The sequence below is a fragment of the Euleptes europaea genome, chromosome 14 (genome assembly GCF_029931775.1).
Source record: "Euleptes europaea isolate rEulEur1 chromosome 14, rEulEur1.hap1, whole genome shotgun sequence".
In the NCBI taxonomy this organism is placed as follows: domain Eukaryota; kingdom Metazoa; phylum Chordata; class Lepidosauria; order Squamata; family Sphaerodactylidae; genus Euleptes; species Euleptes europaea.
The window spans coordinates 4,716,341-4,734,360 of NC_079325.1; the positions used below are offsets into that span (position 1 = coordinate 4,716,341).

The following is an 18,020-nucleotide window of genomic DNA, read 5'->3' on the forward strand; positions in this document are numbered from 1 at the left end:
CCATGGCATCATATCCCCGCTGAGTTCCCTCCCCTCCCCAGCCCCACCCTTTTCATGTTCCATCCCCAAACCTCCAGAATTTTTCCAACCAGGACTTTTCCTAGGGTTGCCAACCTCCAGGTACTAGCTGGTGATCTCCTGTTATTACAACTGATCTCCAGCCGATAGAGATCAGTTCACCTGTAGAGAACGGCCGCTTTGGCAATTGGACTCTATGGCATTGAAGTCCCTCCCCTCCGCCCCAAAAAACTCCCACCGGTGGCAAAAAAGGACCTGGCAACCCTAACTTGGCCACCCAATGTGAAAGCCCCCTGGCCTTGAATGTCTGGGAAATGTGTGCTTTGGACAATTACACAATTTGTGGCTCTCCGGTTGTTGCCTGGGTTTCTTGCCTGGGTTGCACTGGGTTGAGACGGCCTGACCTGCTGGGCGCAAACGGAAATTTGCGATTTCTGCATGCCACTCAAAGTGCAAAAACACAGGTTGTGCGACAGACAGAATGCAAGCTTCTGGCTTGCTTGGATAGCCAGTGGCTCCGTTGGACTGTGCACCACAAAAAAGGTGCAGACTTTAAAAAGAGGGGGAGGAAGGGAGGGGTTTGTCAGACTCAGCCTGCCATTTGCCAAGCGAACAATGCACCTTTCTTTGGCAAATGGCAGAGAGCTCCCAGGGGTTGGGGGAAGCAGACTTAGGAGCTCCCCGGGCGGGCAGGGCTGGTGGGGTCTCCTGCTGGGGTCAGGCCCCATCCACAGCCCCCCGGAGGTGGCTCAGAAAAGCCCTGCAAAGCAGGGTGTCCTCTCCGGCGTGCCTGAGCCGAGCCAGAGTCGCAGCTGCTGAGCTACAGGCAGGCGGGAGGTTACTGGCAGTCAATGAACTCGAGTAACCGCGCTCCGAGCCGCAGTTCTGTCTGAGTGGCAGGCAGGCAAGCAAGCCAGCGGCATCTCGTGCGCTGGGTTGGTGCAGCGGTGTGCAGAGAAGGGGGTGTTGTGGAAGGGACGCTCCTCCCGTTCCAGCTGGCTTTATCTTCCTCTCCGGCTTGCACGGCAAATTGTAATCTGCCCCCTTCTTCTTTTTGCAAAATCTCTTTTTTTTTTCCAAGTGGGAAAGTGGCAACCCTCCGTGGTAGGGTTGCCTGGTCCGCCCTGGCCACTGGTGGGGGATGGGGGGGGGCAGGGTTGCCAGATCCAGGTTAGGAAACTCCTGGAGATTTGAGGTTGGAGCCTGGGGGAGGACAGGGACCTCAGTGGGGTACAGTGCCATAGGACCCACCCTCCAAAGCCTCCGTTTTCTCCAGGGGAACTGATCTCTATAGTCTGGAGATGAGCTGTAATTCGGGGGACCCCCAGGTCTCACCTGGAGGCTGGCATCTGTGGTTTTTTGCTCATGCTCCGGAACTGAACAAGGGTTCTGCCCCACCATCTCTTTCCAGTGCCAGACCAGGAATGTTTTCAGCACTAAAGCTCACTCAGCCAGAAGTACTAAGGGAAAAGAGAGAGAGAACCCCTCTCAGCTAGGGTTGCCAAACTCCAGATAGGGCCTGGAGTTCTCCTAGAAATTCAAACTGATCTCCAAACTACAGAGATCAGTTCCCCTGGAAAAACACAGCAGCTTTGGAACGTGGATGTGAGGGTAGCCAACTCCAGGTTGGGAAATTTCTGGAGATTTTGTGGTAGAGTCAGGGGAGGGCAGGGTTTAGGGATGGGAGGGACCCCTGCATGGTATAATGCCATAGAGTCCTCTCTCCAAAGCAGCCATTTTTCTCCAGGGAAGCTGATCTCTGTCATCTGGAAATAAGTAATAAATTATTGGGATCTCCAGGTACCACCTGGAGGTTGGCAACCCTATCTTCGTGGCATCATTTCGGGTTGCCAGCCAATGGCTAGCAACCAGCATGGATTGACGGGAGAATGGCATAGCGCCACCAGTATGACATCACTTCCAGCGAATATCTGGAAGTGAGGATTTGAGCAAAACTCTATGGGTTTTGTCCAAATCCTAGAGCGGTTGCATCACCAGCATGCCAGCAATGTGACGTCACTTCCAGGTATTCGCTGAAAATGACATCGCGCTGTTGGTGTAGCGCCATTTTTAAAAGCCTTTTCCTCCCATTGGGGGCTGATGGGCAACGGCGAGGGAGAATTGGTCTCCCCGCATCATGTCCCTGCTGAGTTCCCTCCCAAAACTCAACTCCCCTGGGGCAGGAGGCGAATTGCATTCTGCAGCAACCCCAAAATTAAACTCTCATTACCTTGGAAGTGGGGAGGGGCTGTTTTTCTGTATTGTGGGGAAGTGAAAACCCTCACTTTGACGGGAATGCAGGTTTCTCAAACTGGATTACTTAACTTCTGCTCAGCGCAGACATGTCCACGCTGGAAATAAGAATGATTCCAGCCTTCCAGCAAATTTTGTCACTTGATTCGAAATGCACACAAAGAGCTCTGATTTCAGGAAGAAGTTAAAAAAATATATATAAGTGTTTCCATCCTACTTTTCTCCCTGCGGGGACTCCAGGAATTTTACCGAGAAACACAAAAATGTAATCTCGACAACCAAACAGCAAATAACACACCGTATAGCTCACGCTGCTGGGCAGTTTCTGGCTGGAGCCACTAGGCCTACTCACCCAGGGACCTCTGGCCATGGAAAGGAAACAGTTCAGCCCAGATAGATTCCCCTTCCCTAAAAATGGATTTAGTAATTCTCCCCCCCCCCTCCCCAGTGCTAGGAAACAAAATGCAAAAGGCAAATGTTTTGAGTGAGTGGGAAATTCTCCAACTTGCTGTTGTCAAGAGTGAAATACAGTGTGCGTGTGTGTGTGTGTGAGCACAAAGAAGATCAGATCTTCAGGATGAGATGAGATTAGGTGGATTGTAACCTCACCATCCTCCTAACCTGCTGGATTCTTTTAGCCTGCTTCAGCCTGTTCTCTGGCTGGCACATTTTCCTCCACTTACGGCAATTCTTTTCACCGGTTCCATACAGCACAGCCTCTTGGGTTGGGAGTCTCTGGAGGATGCAGTCTTGGGAAGGTGGGGTTTGGTGAAGTGAGGGACTTCAGCAGGGTATAATGCCACAGAGTCCACCCTCTGCCACCGGTGGGAGGTTTCTGGAGCGGAGCCTGAGGAGGGCGGGGTTTGGGAGGGGAGGGGCTTCAATGCCATAGAGTCCAATTGCCAAAGTGGCCATCTTCTCCAGGTGAACTGATCTCTATCGGCTGGAGATCAGTTGTAATAGCAGGTGATCTCCAGCTATTACCTGGAGACGTCTTACTATTGCCGTCCAAAGACATAGGAAAGGTACACTCCTTTACGCGTTGAATGAATTTTGCACGGAAAGACTGAAGACTTGAGAAAGTTTACACGAAATGGAATTATACCGGATTTCCATTGTACCACGTCACGTTTCCGTTGCTGTGTGATGCAATATTTATGAACTCCATTTGCAACGAACTTGATATGAACTGAGCTTTTGCGCCGGTATATTCTTATATTTTGTGTTTATTTTGGGATCATTTTTTACCCATTGTCACATATCTGTTGTTCCAGAAGTGTATTTGTATCTTATTTGTTCTCAATACATTCTTCTAATAGCAAGAATTGCATTGTTATTTTCCTATTTTGGAAATATTTGTCTTGTGCCATATTTTGAATTCCATTACCTGGAGGTCGGCAACCCTATTCCCAAAGGAAAGCTTGCTTGGCGTTTCCTGATAATAACAAACTTCTTGGTAGTCCAAAAGGGCAAGAGTCCAGTAGCACCTTAAAGACTAACAAAAATATTTTCTGGTAGGGTATGAGCTTTCGTGAGCCACAGCTCACTTCTTCAGATACAGCTAGAATGTGAATCCATCGGTCCATCCATCTGATGGATTCACATTCTAGCTGTATCTGAAGAAGCGAGCTGTGGCTCACGAAAGCTCACACCCTACCAGAAAATATTTTTGTTAGTCTTTAAGGTGCTACTGGACTCTGGCCCTTTTTGACTACTGTAAACAGACTAACACGGCTACCCACTGTGAATAAACTTCTTGGTGTCTTTGGGATGGTGACAGTTCGAGATCCGTTCTGCAAGGAATAAGAAAAAGAGGTCAGAGACAGTTGTCCAAAGGCCTGTATTGGACAATTGGACAGTATGGTGTAGTGGTTAGAGTGTCAAACTAGGTACCAGGGGGCCTGGATTCAAATCCCCTCGCCATTAAAATTCACTGGGTAACCTTGGGCCGGTCATTCTTTCTGTCAGCATAACCTATCTCAGTCCCCCTGGAGAAAACGGCTGCTTTGGAGGGGCTGTATGGCGTTATGCCCCACCGAGGTCCCACCGTTCCTCAAACCCCTCCCTCCACAAGCTCCACCCCACCCCAAATCTCCAGGAATTTCCCAACCCAGAGTTGGCAATTCCTCCCCATCAGTGTTGTCTCCCTGGAGCAACCATTTTGTTCATTGCAAGGCATTGTGGGAAAGCGCGCTGCGGTTGCTAGGAAACCGCCGGTTCGGTTGGCACAATCTAGGCCGGCGTGTGCCTCCAGCAGGGAGCTGGTGCCCTGCAGAAAGATGCCTGCAGAGGAAGGAGCTGGAGTTTGCTCGTGGCAGTGAGCCAAGCCATATGCACTCAGAAAAAAGCCAGCCTTTTCCTTCTCTCCCCACCCCCCAATCTGGCCTACAAAGGACTTTACTAGATTGGAATAGGCAGCTGCAAGCCGCAGGAAAGCGGTTGCTTTTCCTTGCGCCAACTGCAGTCGGTCAAAGAGAAAAAAAAGGAAGCCTTTGGGTTACACAGATCCCCGTATCAGACCGGAAAGTGGCAGGACTGCTGAAGTGTTCTGTGTGGCTGTTGTCCTAACAGCGATATCTTGCCTCGCAAAGTTGTGCAAGCTGATTTAACTGGAAGGGGACTTCCTACACCCAGGCCTGTTCTTTGGTTCTCTGCTCCTGTACTCCACCTCCCCCTTCCCACCACGGATAAGGTTGCCATCCTCCAGGTGGGGCCGGCAGATGTCCCAGAATTAAAACTGATTTCCAGACTACAGAGTTCCCCAGGAGAAAAAGGCAGCTTTGGAGGGTGAAGCCTGTGGCATTATACCCCATAGAGGGCCCTCTCCTTCCCCAAATCCAATCCTCCCCAGGCTCCATGCTGACATCTCCTAGGATTTCCCAAGCTGGAGCTGGCAACCCTACAAATTATCTCCCTATGAGGGCAACTTAGGGTTGCCAACCACCAGGTACCAACCACCTCAGCAAGCCGTCCACTATTACAGGGAAGGTACACCTTTGTCCTAAAAGGAATTTTCATGCATACGGAAGCTTGACAAAGCCGTCTTGAAAAGGGAAATTTACCGGAAGCCCATTGCGTTTTACTTACTCCGTTGCTTTTTTGATTTGTTAAACGCTTCGCGTTCTATGTAATGCATAAGAGCCTGTGTGCTTACTTTTGTTTGCTGTCAACTGAGGTTGCAGTTGTTGGTTCTTGATAATATATTATTAGCATACTTCCAAGGGTGGAGTATATGTGCCAGAATTTTGGCTGTTGTACTTGTGCTAATCTTGCTTCAGTTCAACCACCAGGTACTAGCTGGAGATCTCCTGCTATTACAACTGATCTCCAGCCAATAGAGATCAATTCCCCTGGAGAAAATGGCCGCTTTGGCAATTGGACTCTATGGCATTGAAGTCCCTCCCCTCCCCAAACCCTGCCCTCCTCAGGCTCCGCCCAAAAAACCTCCCGCCGGTGGCAAAGAGGGACCTGGCAACCCTAGGGCAACTCCACTAGAGAGACAGAGACAGAGAGAACGGGCGCTGCGGCACAGCTCACCTGCCATCTGACCCCTGTGCAGTTCCAGCAGCCAAAAGTGCTAATCAGATGCTTAAGTCCCCAGTAATTCTCAGCAGGATTAGTGTTGCTGCCCGCATCTGAAATGGGTCACTGTCGGCCAGTGATCTGGCTGGTACAAGCCCAATCCCTCTGGAGGCTTCGGAGAAAAGACTGGGGTTGGGGGCGGGGAAGCCGGGTGGATTCGGGGTGGAATCTGGTTCGGGTTGCCAGTGTGAGAGATGTGGCAACTTTTCTTTTTAGGGTGTCAAGGAAAAATTAAATTTCATTTCCTCCTTTTTTAAAAGTGCAAAATGGTAGATGAATAGTAAGGTTTCCAGGTCCCTCTTCACCCCCGACGGGAGGCTTTTGGGGCAGAGCCTGAGAACGGGGTTTAGGGAGGGACTTCAGTGCCATAGAGCCCAGTTGCCAAAGCGGCCATTTTCTCCAGGTGATCTTTATCAGCTGTAATAGCGGGGGATCTCCAGCTAGTACCTGGAAGTTGACAACCCTAATGAATAGCCAATGGCTGTTTAGGGAAAGGAAATACCTGGAGATTTGGGGGATGGAGCTTTAGGAGGGTAGGGTTTGGGGAGGGGCTTCCATAGGGTATAATGCCATAGAAGCTACCTTCCAAAGCAGCTACTTTCTCTAGGGGAATTGATCTCTGTCACCTAGAGATCAGTTGTAATCCCAGAAGATTTTCAGCCACCATCTGGAGATTGCCAACGTTAGCATAAATTGATGGGGGAATGTGCAGGAGCGGTGGAGTCTGATCTGGAGAACCGGGTTTGATTCCCCGCTCCTCCACATGAGCAGCGGAAGCTAATCTGGTGAGCTGGATTTGTTTCCCCACTCCTACACACAAAGCCAGCTGGGTGACCTTGGGCTAGTCACACTCTCTCAGCCCCACCTACCTCACACAGGGTGTCTGTTGTGGGGAGGGGGTGATTGTAAGCTGGTTTGAATCTTCCCTAAATGGTAGAGAACATCAGCATATAAAAACCAACTCTTCTTCCTCTTCTTCTTGATGGTTAGATGCTTCAGATTCAGGAGGGGGTGGGTCAAGAAGCCGCCGTTAAGAAAAGGTGGTCCCCTCTCTATCCTTTGGTTACTTTTCATTCACTTCTGGGGATTCCGTAACTTGCTGATCCACACAAGAGCCCGGGATGGGTAATGTTCCCATTTTACAGGTCCAGAAGAGGGGTAGAGAGGCTGTGGGTTATGCCCAAGGAAATCTAGCAAGTTCACAGTGAATGACAGGATTTGACCCCAGACCTTTAGGAAGCAAATCAAGAAATTGCACATGGCACTCAAAGCTCCTCAATCCAGCCATCCCTTGCAGGTGTAAGAGCTCCAGTGCGCAAAACGCAGCTCCTGTTGCCTGCACAGGCTTCTCCCACTCATAGAATCATAGAGTTGGAAGGGACCACCAGGGTCATCTAGTCCAACCCCCTGCACAATGCAGGAAATTCACAACTACCTCCCTCCCCCCACACCCCCAGTGACCCCTACTCTATGCCCAGAAGATTGCCAAGGTGCCCTCCCTCTCATGATCTGCCTAAAGTAATAGAATCAGCATTGCTGACAGATGGCCATCTAGTCTCTGCTTAAAAACTTCCAGGGAAGGAGAGCCCACCACCTCCTGAGGAAGCCTGTTCCACTGAGGAACCGCTCTAACCGTTAGAAAGTTCTTCCTAATGTCTAGACGGAAACTCTTTTGATTTAATTTCAACCCGTTGGTTCTGGTCTGACCTTCTGGGTTGATGGAAGAGTATTTCCTCAATATCTTCAACCCAAAGGAATATTCATAGGGGTCTCTGTGTGCATGTTGGAGCAATAGGCTACAAGGGAAAAAGTGCAGCCCAGGTGAGTCTTTGAATGGAGAAAAGGACCTGTGATGGTCTTGCTCCCCCTTGTGTTGGTACAGACGAATGACTTCACGAATGCCTAACTTTTCCCTCACACTGTAAGGTGCCAAAAGCTGAAACATGAAATAGGTGAGATCAGTGGTTCAGGTCTCCTTCTCTTTAAGATTCAAAATCAGAGGTGGGAGAGGGCAAAATGATCAGTGCTGTGATTCTACAGGGAAAGGGTTTGATTCCCCTGGTCCCATTCCCCTGGGGAGGTACAGTGGCTCAGTGGAAGTACTTTGCGTTCAGAAGGTCCCAGGTTCAATCCCTGGCATCTCCAGATAATGATCAGGCAGCAGGTGATGTGAAAGAGCTCAGCCTGAGACCCTGGAGAGCTGCTGCCAGTATTGAGTAGACAATACTGACTGTATTGTCGAAGGCTTTCACGGTCAGTTCATTGGTTCTTGTAGGTTATCCGGGCTGTGTAAGACCACGGTTACACAGCCCGGATAACCTACAAGAACCAATACTGACTGTGATGCACCAAAGGTCTGTTTCAGTATAAGGCAGCTTCCTCTGGGTTCAAATGACAGAGCAAAATTTGAGTTCAGTAACACATTAAAGACAAGCAGGATTCCCCAGGGTATAAGTTTTTGTAAGTCAAAGCTCACTTCATCAAATACCGCAATATCACATACCCTGGAGAATTGCACTGATGCTACTGGACTCAAATTTTGTTCTGATACTATAGACTAACACTGCTACCCACCTGACATGGGCCATTTATGCAGGGCTGTTTCCCTCTTGGTCACCCTGCTGACTGCGCCACTGCTTCGTTTTGATTATGCATGCCCTTCCCGACCATCAGAGGTCGCCACGCTCTCTCTGCACGTTTCTGCGCATTTTGCCCATGTTTTCTGGATGCTGTTTTAGCAAGAATCCGGGAAGAGTGTGGGGAGAGCGAGGGGACCTCTGACGGTTGGGAAAGGCATGCATAATCAAAAGGAAACCCTGAAGCAGTCAGTGGGGGTGACTGCAGGGAAACAGCCCTGCATAAATGGCCATGGTTTTCCCAGGCAGAATCAGCTCTGCAACATTGCTTTTCACCATAATGTGGAGGAAAGGGCATGTATAATATTAATTGGTTTGGGTGTTGGTTATTTTTAGTGCTTAAACTCCAGTAGATGTGAGCGCAGGGGTGGCAACCCTTTCATTCCATTGGCCTCCTCTACATCAGTGGTGGTGAAATCTGCCTCTCCAAATGGTTGGATGCTGCAGTGCAGACTCCAGCACTGGAGTCGGAGTCCGACCAACTTGTCTGGTGCGGTAGCTGCCTATGAATTCATGCTGCAGCTCCACTACCGCAGCACCAAAGTTGGTTGGAGTCCGCCCTAGGCTGTTAGAATCATCATAGAGCTGGAAGCAACCACCAGGGTCATCTAGTCCAACCCCCTGCACAATGCAAGAAATTCACAACTGCCTTCCCCCACACCCTCAGTGACTCCTGCTCCATGCCCAGAATATGGCCAAAAACAAATCCTCCAGGATCCCTGGCCACCAGTCTGGCCTGGAGGAAAATTGCTTCCTGACCCCAAAGTGGCGATCGGCACTACCCTGGGCATGCAAGAAGGGGCCATGAGAGCCAAACACTGATGCAAACCTTCCTGCCCTCCCTGTTATGATCTGCCGAAGTTCACAGAATTAGCATTGCTGACAGATGGCCATCCAGCCTCTGCTTAAAAACCTCCAGGGAAGGACAGCTTACCACCTCCCGAGGAAGCCTGTTCCACTGAGGAACCGCTCCAACTGTCAGAAAGTTCTTCTTAATATTTAGCTGGAAACTCTTTTGATTTAATTTCAACCCGTTGGTTCTGGTCAGACCTTTTCCTTTCCTTCCTTTATCCCTTAGAAGCTCCTTGATCCATTGATCTTGAGCAGCATAAATCTAATGTTGGAGGGATATAAGGACTGAAATAAATCTTGCCACTGACAATGTTGCTTTGGGATCCCTGTCACTTAATAAAAAAGGCATTATGTCAGAGATGGAGGCATTAGATTTATATGTTAAAAGGGGAGTGATATAATGTGATCAAAGTTCCTGGTCAGAACTCAGATCTTTTTGGGCAACAGAAAACAACTCAACACCATCCTCTGTATGACAGCCCTTCAAGTACTTAAAGATGGTTATCATATCACCTCTCAGTCGTCTGCTCTTCAGGTCAGTCCAGGTGCTCTGCCCTCACCCTCTAGTCTCATGGGTGACACAATGCATCCTTTTCTCTTGCTCTCTAGCTTAGTTTTCCAGCCAAACAACTGCTTAAGGTGGCAATTGGGGAGGGTACCAAACACCGCAGGGACTCAGCTGGCTCCCGGCCATCGGTGGCACAGGAGATGACTGGCATCTCCTCCTGGATCCGTGCTGTCAACAGCCAGGGTCAAACCAAGCTGGTGATGCAGCCCAGGAGAGGTTGGATGCCCCTAATTTGGGATGACGAGATACCTTGAGATGGCCCCACATAATGGATGCCAGTAAGAAGTCTTCCAAAAACTGCCTGCCTCTGCAGTCCATTCGGGGCAGGCAGGCCAGCGCTGACCTCGCCTCTCTTCCGGGAACTGGGCAGCGGCCCCAGATTGATCCAGCTTTCAGGTTTTGGCTGAGTGTTCCCTGACTCGCAGCGGCCCGGCTTGGCTTTTTGGCAGCTTGGCCTGAGGGAGGGGCCTCCTTGGGTTGGTGCATTGGGGTAGGGACCGAAATACTTGCACCGCATGGACAAGATGAGGGTGTTTCTTCATAGCTAAAAGCAGGAGCTGTGATCCAGGAGATCACTGGTACTTGATGGATTCTTGCCTGTGAAATTTTATGCCACAGTCAATCTGTTAGGCATCCACACATTACTGGAAAATTGTGTTTTTGTTGTACTATAGCAATTGCTCACTTTCTAGAGTGACTTGTCCAGGCAGGAAAATCTGGTTGTAAATGACGGTCCACTTACTTAAAATATGCATTCCCTGCTTTTCCTCCCAAAGGGGACCCAAAGCAGCTTACAAAAATAAAGTACAATATAATTTCAATAAAAATGAACATTTAACAGCTGTATCTTAGGCTAGTTCTGAACCCAGTGAGCCCTGAATTACTTGTTGAGGTGGGGAGTTTGACATCTCTAGGGCTCCTCTTTACCAGATATCTATGCAAAACCTGGATTTACAGAGAGCAATCCTAAACAGGACTACCCAGAAGTAAGTCCCAAGTTAGTTGATGGGGCTTACTCCCAGGAAAGCATCAGAGTCTCTCTTTTGCAATTGTTCCTTTCAGCAGCATCCTCTCTGAACCCAACAAAGGTGTCCTCAATAGCTAGTAGCTCCCACCTATCAAAAGCCATCTGTGTTAATCTGAACTAACATCTTCTAAAGCTCATACCCTGACAGAAATTTTGTTAGTCTTTAAGGGGAAGAAGAAGCAGAGTTGGTTTTTATATGCAGACTTTCTCTACCACTTAAGAGAGAATCAAACCGGCTTACAATCGCCTTCCCTTACACTCCCCACAACAGGCGTCCTGTGAGGTAGGTGAGGCTCAGAGAATTTGGAGAGAACCGTGACTAGCCCAAGGTCACCCAGCTGGCTTCATGTGGAGGAGTGGGGAAACCAACCCCATTCACCAGATTAGAGTCCACCGCTGTTAACCGCTACATTATGCTGCCTCTCAGGTACTACTGGACTCTTGCTTTTTTCTAACATCTTCTAGATATCCATGCAAGGGAAAGTCTTCAACTACTTGTTACACAAAAGGAAGGCAGGACAAAAATCATCTCCCTTTTGGCCTTCACAGATTAACTGAAATTTTTGTGCCCTTCCCAAGGGAAGTTTGAAAGCAACCAGGTCTGATGGCCCCATACTGCAAATGGTTCCTACTGCAAGTCCGATTTTGGCTGGTAGATCTTCTGTTCAGACCACCACTGAGCTGTCTAGGGCCTCCTAGGTAATCCTCATCACCTGCCTGATCCCTCTTTCTGTTCTCTTTTGCAGGATATAAGACTCTGCTGAAATGTCTCTCTGGAAAGTTTTGCCGCAGAGAGCTAATCGGGATCATGGGTCCTTCCGGGGCTGGGAAATCGACCCTAATGAACATCATGGCTGGTTACCGGTAAGGAAGTTCCTATTTTCTTAAAGGGCTGGGGTTGTTACGGAGCTCGGGACCACCACCGTAGTCAGGTCAATGCTGTAGATCCACCGCTGTTCGCCCTCTGTCTTTGGGCAGCACAAGGATCGGCCCCCCTCGGAAGACCCCGCCCACTCCAGGCTCCACCCTATCTTGGATGCCATGCCACGCCTCCTTTTTTAGCTCCTCCTCCTCCTCTGTCACAAAGGAAGAGAGACACCTGGGCAGGTGTCAGCTGCTGTTCCTTACAGCCGGCCATTTGGTCATTGAGTTGCCAACCTCCAGGTGGTGCCTGGAGATCTCCCAGAACTACAGCTAATTTCCAGACTACAGAGATCAGTTCCCCTGGAGGAAACGGCTGCTTGGGAGGGAGGATTCTGTGGCATTATACCCCACTGAAATCCTTCCCTTCCCCAAACTTCACTCTCTCCAGGCTTCACCCCCAAATCTCCAGGAATCTCCCAACACAGAGCTGGCAACCCTACTCTGTCACCTTCTTTACTTTGCAAGCAGTGGCAGCCAAGGGCAGGAGGCAGCTCCTGGAAGTAGGGTTGTTATCACTGGGTTGGGAAAGACCTGGAAATTTGGGAGGCGAAGCCTGCGGAGGGCAGGGTTTGGGGAGGGGAGGGACCTCATCAGGGTACCATGCCCTCCAAAGCAGCCATTTTCTCCAGGGGAACTGATTTCTGTAGTCTGAAGATCAGCTGCAATTCAGGGAGCTCTCCAGGCCCCATCTGGAGGTTGGCAACTCAACCTGGAAACCATCCAAGAGAAGGGAGTCCATCAATGAGTGAGGCAGCAAGGCACTGAAGTCCCTCCCCTCCCCAAACCCCGCCCTCCACAGGCCCCGCCCTAAAAACCTCCCGCCGGTGGCGAAGAGGGACCTGGCAACGCCAGGGCAATGGCCAACCACCTCTGCTTGTCTCTTGCCTTGAAAACCTTATGGGGCCGCCATAAGTTGGCTGTGACTTGATGGCACATGACACACATGCTCAGGTGAAAGTCCTTGTCGCTTGCAGGGAGACGGGCATGAAGGGCCAGATCCTGGTCAACGGGCGTCAGAGGGAGCTGCGCACTTTCCGGAAGATGTCTTGCTACATCATGCAGGACGACATGCTGTTGCCTCATCTCACCGTGCGCGAGGCCATGATGGTGAGGGAACTGGAAAGGTCAAGCCGGTCTGGGGAGGGGGAGGGTGTCAGGGCAGCCCTGGGAAGGCGAGGGGGGGTCTTCCAGAGACTCACATGTGTCAGGACTGAAGAACCTCGCAACTAGCTGGAGGGCTTCCCTCTCCTCCTGCACCTGATGTTACGGATTTAATTTAATTACACAACGCATTGTTAAATTGTGGAACTCCCTGCCCCAGGATGTGATGATGGCTGCCAACTTGGAAGGCTTTAAGAGGGGAGTGGAAATGTTCATGGAGGAGAGGGCTATCCATGGCTACTAGTCAAAATGAATACTAGATGCATACCTATTCTCTCCAGGATCAGAGGAGCATGCCAAATATATTAGGTGCTGTGGAACACAGGCAGGATGGTGCTGCTGCAGTCGTCTTGTTTGTGGGCTTCCTAGAGGCACCTGGTTGGCCACTGTGTGAACAGGCTGCTGGGCTTGGTTGGCCTTGGTCTGATCCAGCAGGGCTTTTCTTATGTTCTTGTGGATTTTTCATTCTGAGCAGAGCTAGATGATCATGCACAATCACACAAGAGGCCTCCTGGGTGGGACAACTTCATGCTCTCAATCGTGGGAGGGTCTGTGGCGCAGTGTTAGAGTATCTGCTTGGCATGCAGAAGGTCCCAGTTTCAATCCCCGGCATCTCCAGATAGGACCAAGTAGTAGGTGATATGACAACCATCAGACCATGAAGAGCTGCTGCCAGTCCGAGTAGACAATTCTGACCTTGATGGACTGATGGTCTGATTCAGCATAAGGCAGCTTCATGTGTTGGGGGGGTATTGTTTCCCTGAGTCTGAAAAAGCTCATCTCCTGTTGGATGCATGGAAAGAGGTATCAGGGTCACCTTCTGAGTCTGATGCTTTCTTTTTCATGTTTAGGTATCAGCAAACCTGAAACTGAATGAGAAGCAGGAAGTAAAGAAAGAGCTGGTGAGTTTACATACCTCCCTCCGCTTTTGAAAATCCAAGTCACAGAGAGGTTCAAGCCTCTCCCTGCATCCCCTTCATCCCAAGTTACACAGAACCCTCCAAAAAGCGAGGCCTGCTATTTCAGTATTTGTTTCCTTCTCTCTCTACCCCTGGTCTCACTGCCTTGAAAACCGTGAACGCACTTCACTTCCTGCCATGCATAGTTACTGGCTCTAACAAATGCTAATGTCTTTGAGGCTTCTGTGTTCCAAAATTTGATAACTTCTTGGCTTGCAAGTGACCTCTAGCAAAGGTCTTCTTGATTAGTTGCAGGAGGCTGTGTTCTTTTTGTCTGAATTACGAATACCCTTGAGGAGAGGAAGTAGTAGAAAGAGGTTAACCGCCTGTAGCATTTGCCATCGGTGATCAGGGGACCGATTGCAGAGTCTCTTTCTGATTTCTGTTGGGAGCGGCAAAGATGGAATGAGTTTGTGTATTGGACTGCAAGCAGCCTCTCTCTCTCTCTCCCTCCCTCTCCTCCCTCCCTTCTGCTGGGCCCAGGTGAATGAGATCTTGACAGCGCTGGGCCTTCTGGAATGTTCCTACACCCGCACCTTATCTCTATCCGGCGGACAGCGCAAGCGCCTTGCCATTGCTCTGGAACTGGTCAACAATCCCCCTGTCATGTTCTTTGATGAACCCACCAGGTAAGAGTGGGGCTTTCCAGTCCTGTCCACCCCGATCCATGCGCAGCTGCCAGTGGATAGGGGAACAAAATCTTGGGGGCCCAGGGTCCTGGACAAACCATGCGATTTGCTTTTAGATGATCTTTGGGTTGGGTCACATGCTCGTGAATGCGGTAGCAGGTCAGGTTGTAGAACAGACTGTGCCGCTGTGGATTCAAGCTTTAATTTTCTCTGCATAAAAAAACTCCCTGCCAATGGAAAACTAGCACCACAGGGAGAAATGTTGCTCACTATGCTGGATTTCTGCTAGCGGAGACTTTTTGAGGTAAAGGAGTGTTCCAAAATGAAGGACTCTGAAGGTGCACAATCCATTCTACCACCTCAGCACCACCTTGTTTCTCGAATGTGTGAGAGAGACCTGAGAGCCACAACCGCTGAATAATCCCAGAAGAGGTCCTAGGTTGTCCAAAGTCAAGTAGCAAATGGGGAGGGAGAAGGAGGGACGCACTGGCTAAGTTTAAGCAGAAGACACTGCCAAAGGAGACCATTTTTCAGGTCTCCTTCTGAGCCAAGGAGCCAGTGCCAACCTACAGATGAGGCCCAGAAGTGCTGGCCCTAGATGCCCGGAGCCAAACCCAAAGTGGTTTGCAATAAAATATGCTTTTAAACATGCAAATGGCCCCAAAGTAAAAGTGGAAGGCCGGAGATGGCCCCAGACCAGCAAACCTCTCTGCTGCACCTCACACTCGCCTTTTGCTCTCTGACTCTGGTGTTTCTTCTCGTCGTCTTTCCGCAGTGGGCTGGACAGCTCCTCCTGCTTCCAGGTGGTCTCCCTCTTGAAGTCTCTGGCCCAAGGGGGCCGCACCATCATCTGCACCATCCACCAGCCCAGCGCTAAACTCTTTGAGAAGTTTGATAAGGTGAGCCCTTAGGCAGATCCTGAGAGGGAGGGCACCTTGGCCATCTTCTGGGCATGAAGTATGGGTCACTGGGGGTATATCTGGGGGAGGTAGTTTGGAATTTCCTGCTTTGGGCAGGGGGTTGGACCAGATGACCCTGGTGGTCCCTTCCAACTCTATTATTCGATGAGACATTCTTAAAGCGTGTCGCTCTGCTGGCCGCTGAAATCCTATTCCTGGCCAAAGTTCAGCCAAATGCACTCAGATCTCCCCAGGCGTCGTCCGTTCCCTTTCAAGCATATCTTTTCAACAATGAGGACTAATAGCTCGCTTATCTCAATATGAAGGAAAGGATATTGAGATGGGCAGGAAGCCAAATGCTATGCCCTCTGCCGCAGTCTCTGGAACAGCAGCAGACCCTCAGCCCTGCTAGCCATGTGCCCCCTAATTCCCTGTACCAGCCCCACAAGTTATGTGACACAAACCAGGAGGAGCTCACGCTGGCTGAGACCAGTTGCAGGACACTCCTTCAATTCAACCTGGAGGCTGGCAAATAGGGCTCCCAACTGCCCGGTCGCCCTCCAACTCACTGGACTGCCCGCCGCCTCTCAGCTGGCTGGTGGGTGGTGAACCATGAGCATGACACACGGGTGGCACAATTTCGGCTCTTCTGGGTTTGCCCCAAAAGTGCTGGCAACGCTCTAGCACTCCCCCCAAAAAGTCTATGGTTTCCATAGAGGTTATGGAGGGGATTACTAGAGCGTCCCCGTGGTTCTGGCACTTTGGGGGTAAACCCAGAAGTGCTGAAATCGTGCCATGCACAGATCGCTTGCCTACATACCCAGGCAGAAAAGGTCCCACCGGAGGCCAGGTAGGACCCGGCAACCCTACTGGGAACCTGAATGATGAGGCAAGATCTTGGCCACAGAAGCCATGATGAATCAACTGAGCTTTAAGCCACAAGCCTCTCTGTTGCTCTTCCCAAAGCCGGGTCTTTCCCAGGAGGAATTGTAGGTAGGGGTGTTCCTTGGTGGTCCTCTTCCATAGATTTCTGTCCAGGCCCTCCAAGTCTAGACCTTAAAGGGAGATTTGCATTAGAAGGCCTGCATGGTTGATGCTCGGCTTTTCTTTCCTTTCTTGCAGCTTTACATCCTGAGCCAAGGCCAGTGTATCTACAAGGGGGCTGTGCCTCACCTCATCCCCTACCTGAAAGGGCTGGGCTTGCATTGCCCCACCTACCACAACCCAGCTGATTTCAGTAAGTGACAGCCACTGATTTACACTGCTGGAAAAGAAAATGAATTAGATACAGACTGTTTCCGCATTCTCATTTTCCTCGCTTGTAAGTTCCTCTTTCTACAGAGGTTTTTTTCTTGTTCTGCATGTGTTTTGCTCTCTCTAGTGGTCGATTCGATATTGCACCCGTGTGTATCCCGCATAAAGCGATAAAATGTCAAATTGACCACTAGCGGGAGCAAAACACATGCAGAAGAGACCCCCCCACCAAGGAAACAGGAACCTACAGGCAAGGAAAATGAGAATGCAGAAAAGCCCAGTCAAGGCAGATGGGGTCTGTTGATGGCTTTTATTGTAAGCCGCCTTGAACCAAGAGGAAAGGCGGGATAGAAATGTTTTAATAAACAGAAACCTTTTTAGCCAGGGTAGCCAAATGGAACTCTAGGTAAAGCAGTAGTGTACCAGATGTTGGATACAGGAAGGAGGGGGCTGTTTCCTTCCTGCCCTGGTTGATGTAGGAGGCCAAATCCTGGAACAGGTGGACTTTGGCCTGACCCAACAGGGAAATATTGTTAATTGGAAGACCCTGACCTAGGTGCTTTTGACCCACATATGTTGGAATAGAAATGCACAGCTATGTTTTAAAAGCTGGTGAAGCCCCTCTACAGCAGGAAGGTGCCGTGGCTCAGTGGTGGAGCATCTGCTTGGAATGCAGAAGGTCCCAGGTTCAATTCCCATCATTTCCAGTTTAAAAAGGAGCAGGTAGTGGGTGATGTGAAAGAACCTCTACCTGGAGAGCTGCTACCAGTCTTAGTAGACAGTACTGACCCTGATAGACCCAAGGGTCTGGTTCAGTAGAACGCAGCTTCATGGGTTCATAGCAGCTGAGAGTGCAATACACAAACTCCTGCCCTGGGTTCAGACTCTCACCTCACCAGGTGGCCATCAACAAGTGACTGTTCTCTGACCTCAGTCTTCCCACACTTCCATCTGTAGAATGGGGATCATTGTCCTGGCAAAACATACAGAGTGGTTGAAAACCTGGAGAGGCAATGTAAAGACAGCTAAGAATTCAATATTGGCTAAAACTGTGGAAGAACCAGCCTGTTAGCATATGGGATGTGAGAATACGTCCTTCTTCATTGCTTTGTGTTTTCATGTATCACGGTCACCCGGCTTTTTGTGTTACTCTTGGTGTTACCGATTTGTCGATTTCTTTCATGCTGTTTCTATGCAACTGATGCAAGATAAATGCTAAATGGAATAAATCCTTGCCAGAGAGAAATGGGAACTAGTG

At 49.9% G+C, this 18,020-nt stretch overlaps 1 protein-coding gene across 1 annotated transcript in view; it reads left to right on the forward strand.

Annotated features, from left to right (window-relative positions):
- Positions 1-18,020, forward strand: part of ABCG4 (ATP binding cassette subfamily G member 4) — a 33,738-nt gene that overhangs the window by 6,258 nt on the left and 9,460 nt on the right. Inside the window, exons 2-7 of the mRNA XM_056860464.1 lie at positions 11,683-11,800; positions 12,835-12,967; positions 13,873-13,923; positions 14,464-14,609; positions 15,385-15,508; positions 16,631-16,745. Coding sequence (XP_056716442.1) covers positions 11,683-11,800; positions 12,835-12,967; positions 13,873-13,923; positions 14,464-14,609; positions 15,385-15,508; positions 16,631-16,745 — 687 coding nt within the window. The remainder of the gene's footprint in view (positions 1-11,682; positions 11,801-12,834; positions 12,968-13,872; positions 13,924-14,463; positions 14,610-15,384; positions 15,509-16,630; positions 16,746-18,020) is intronic.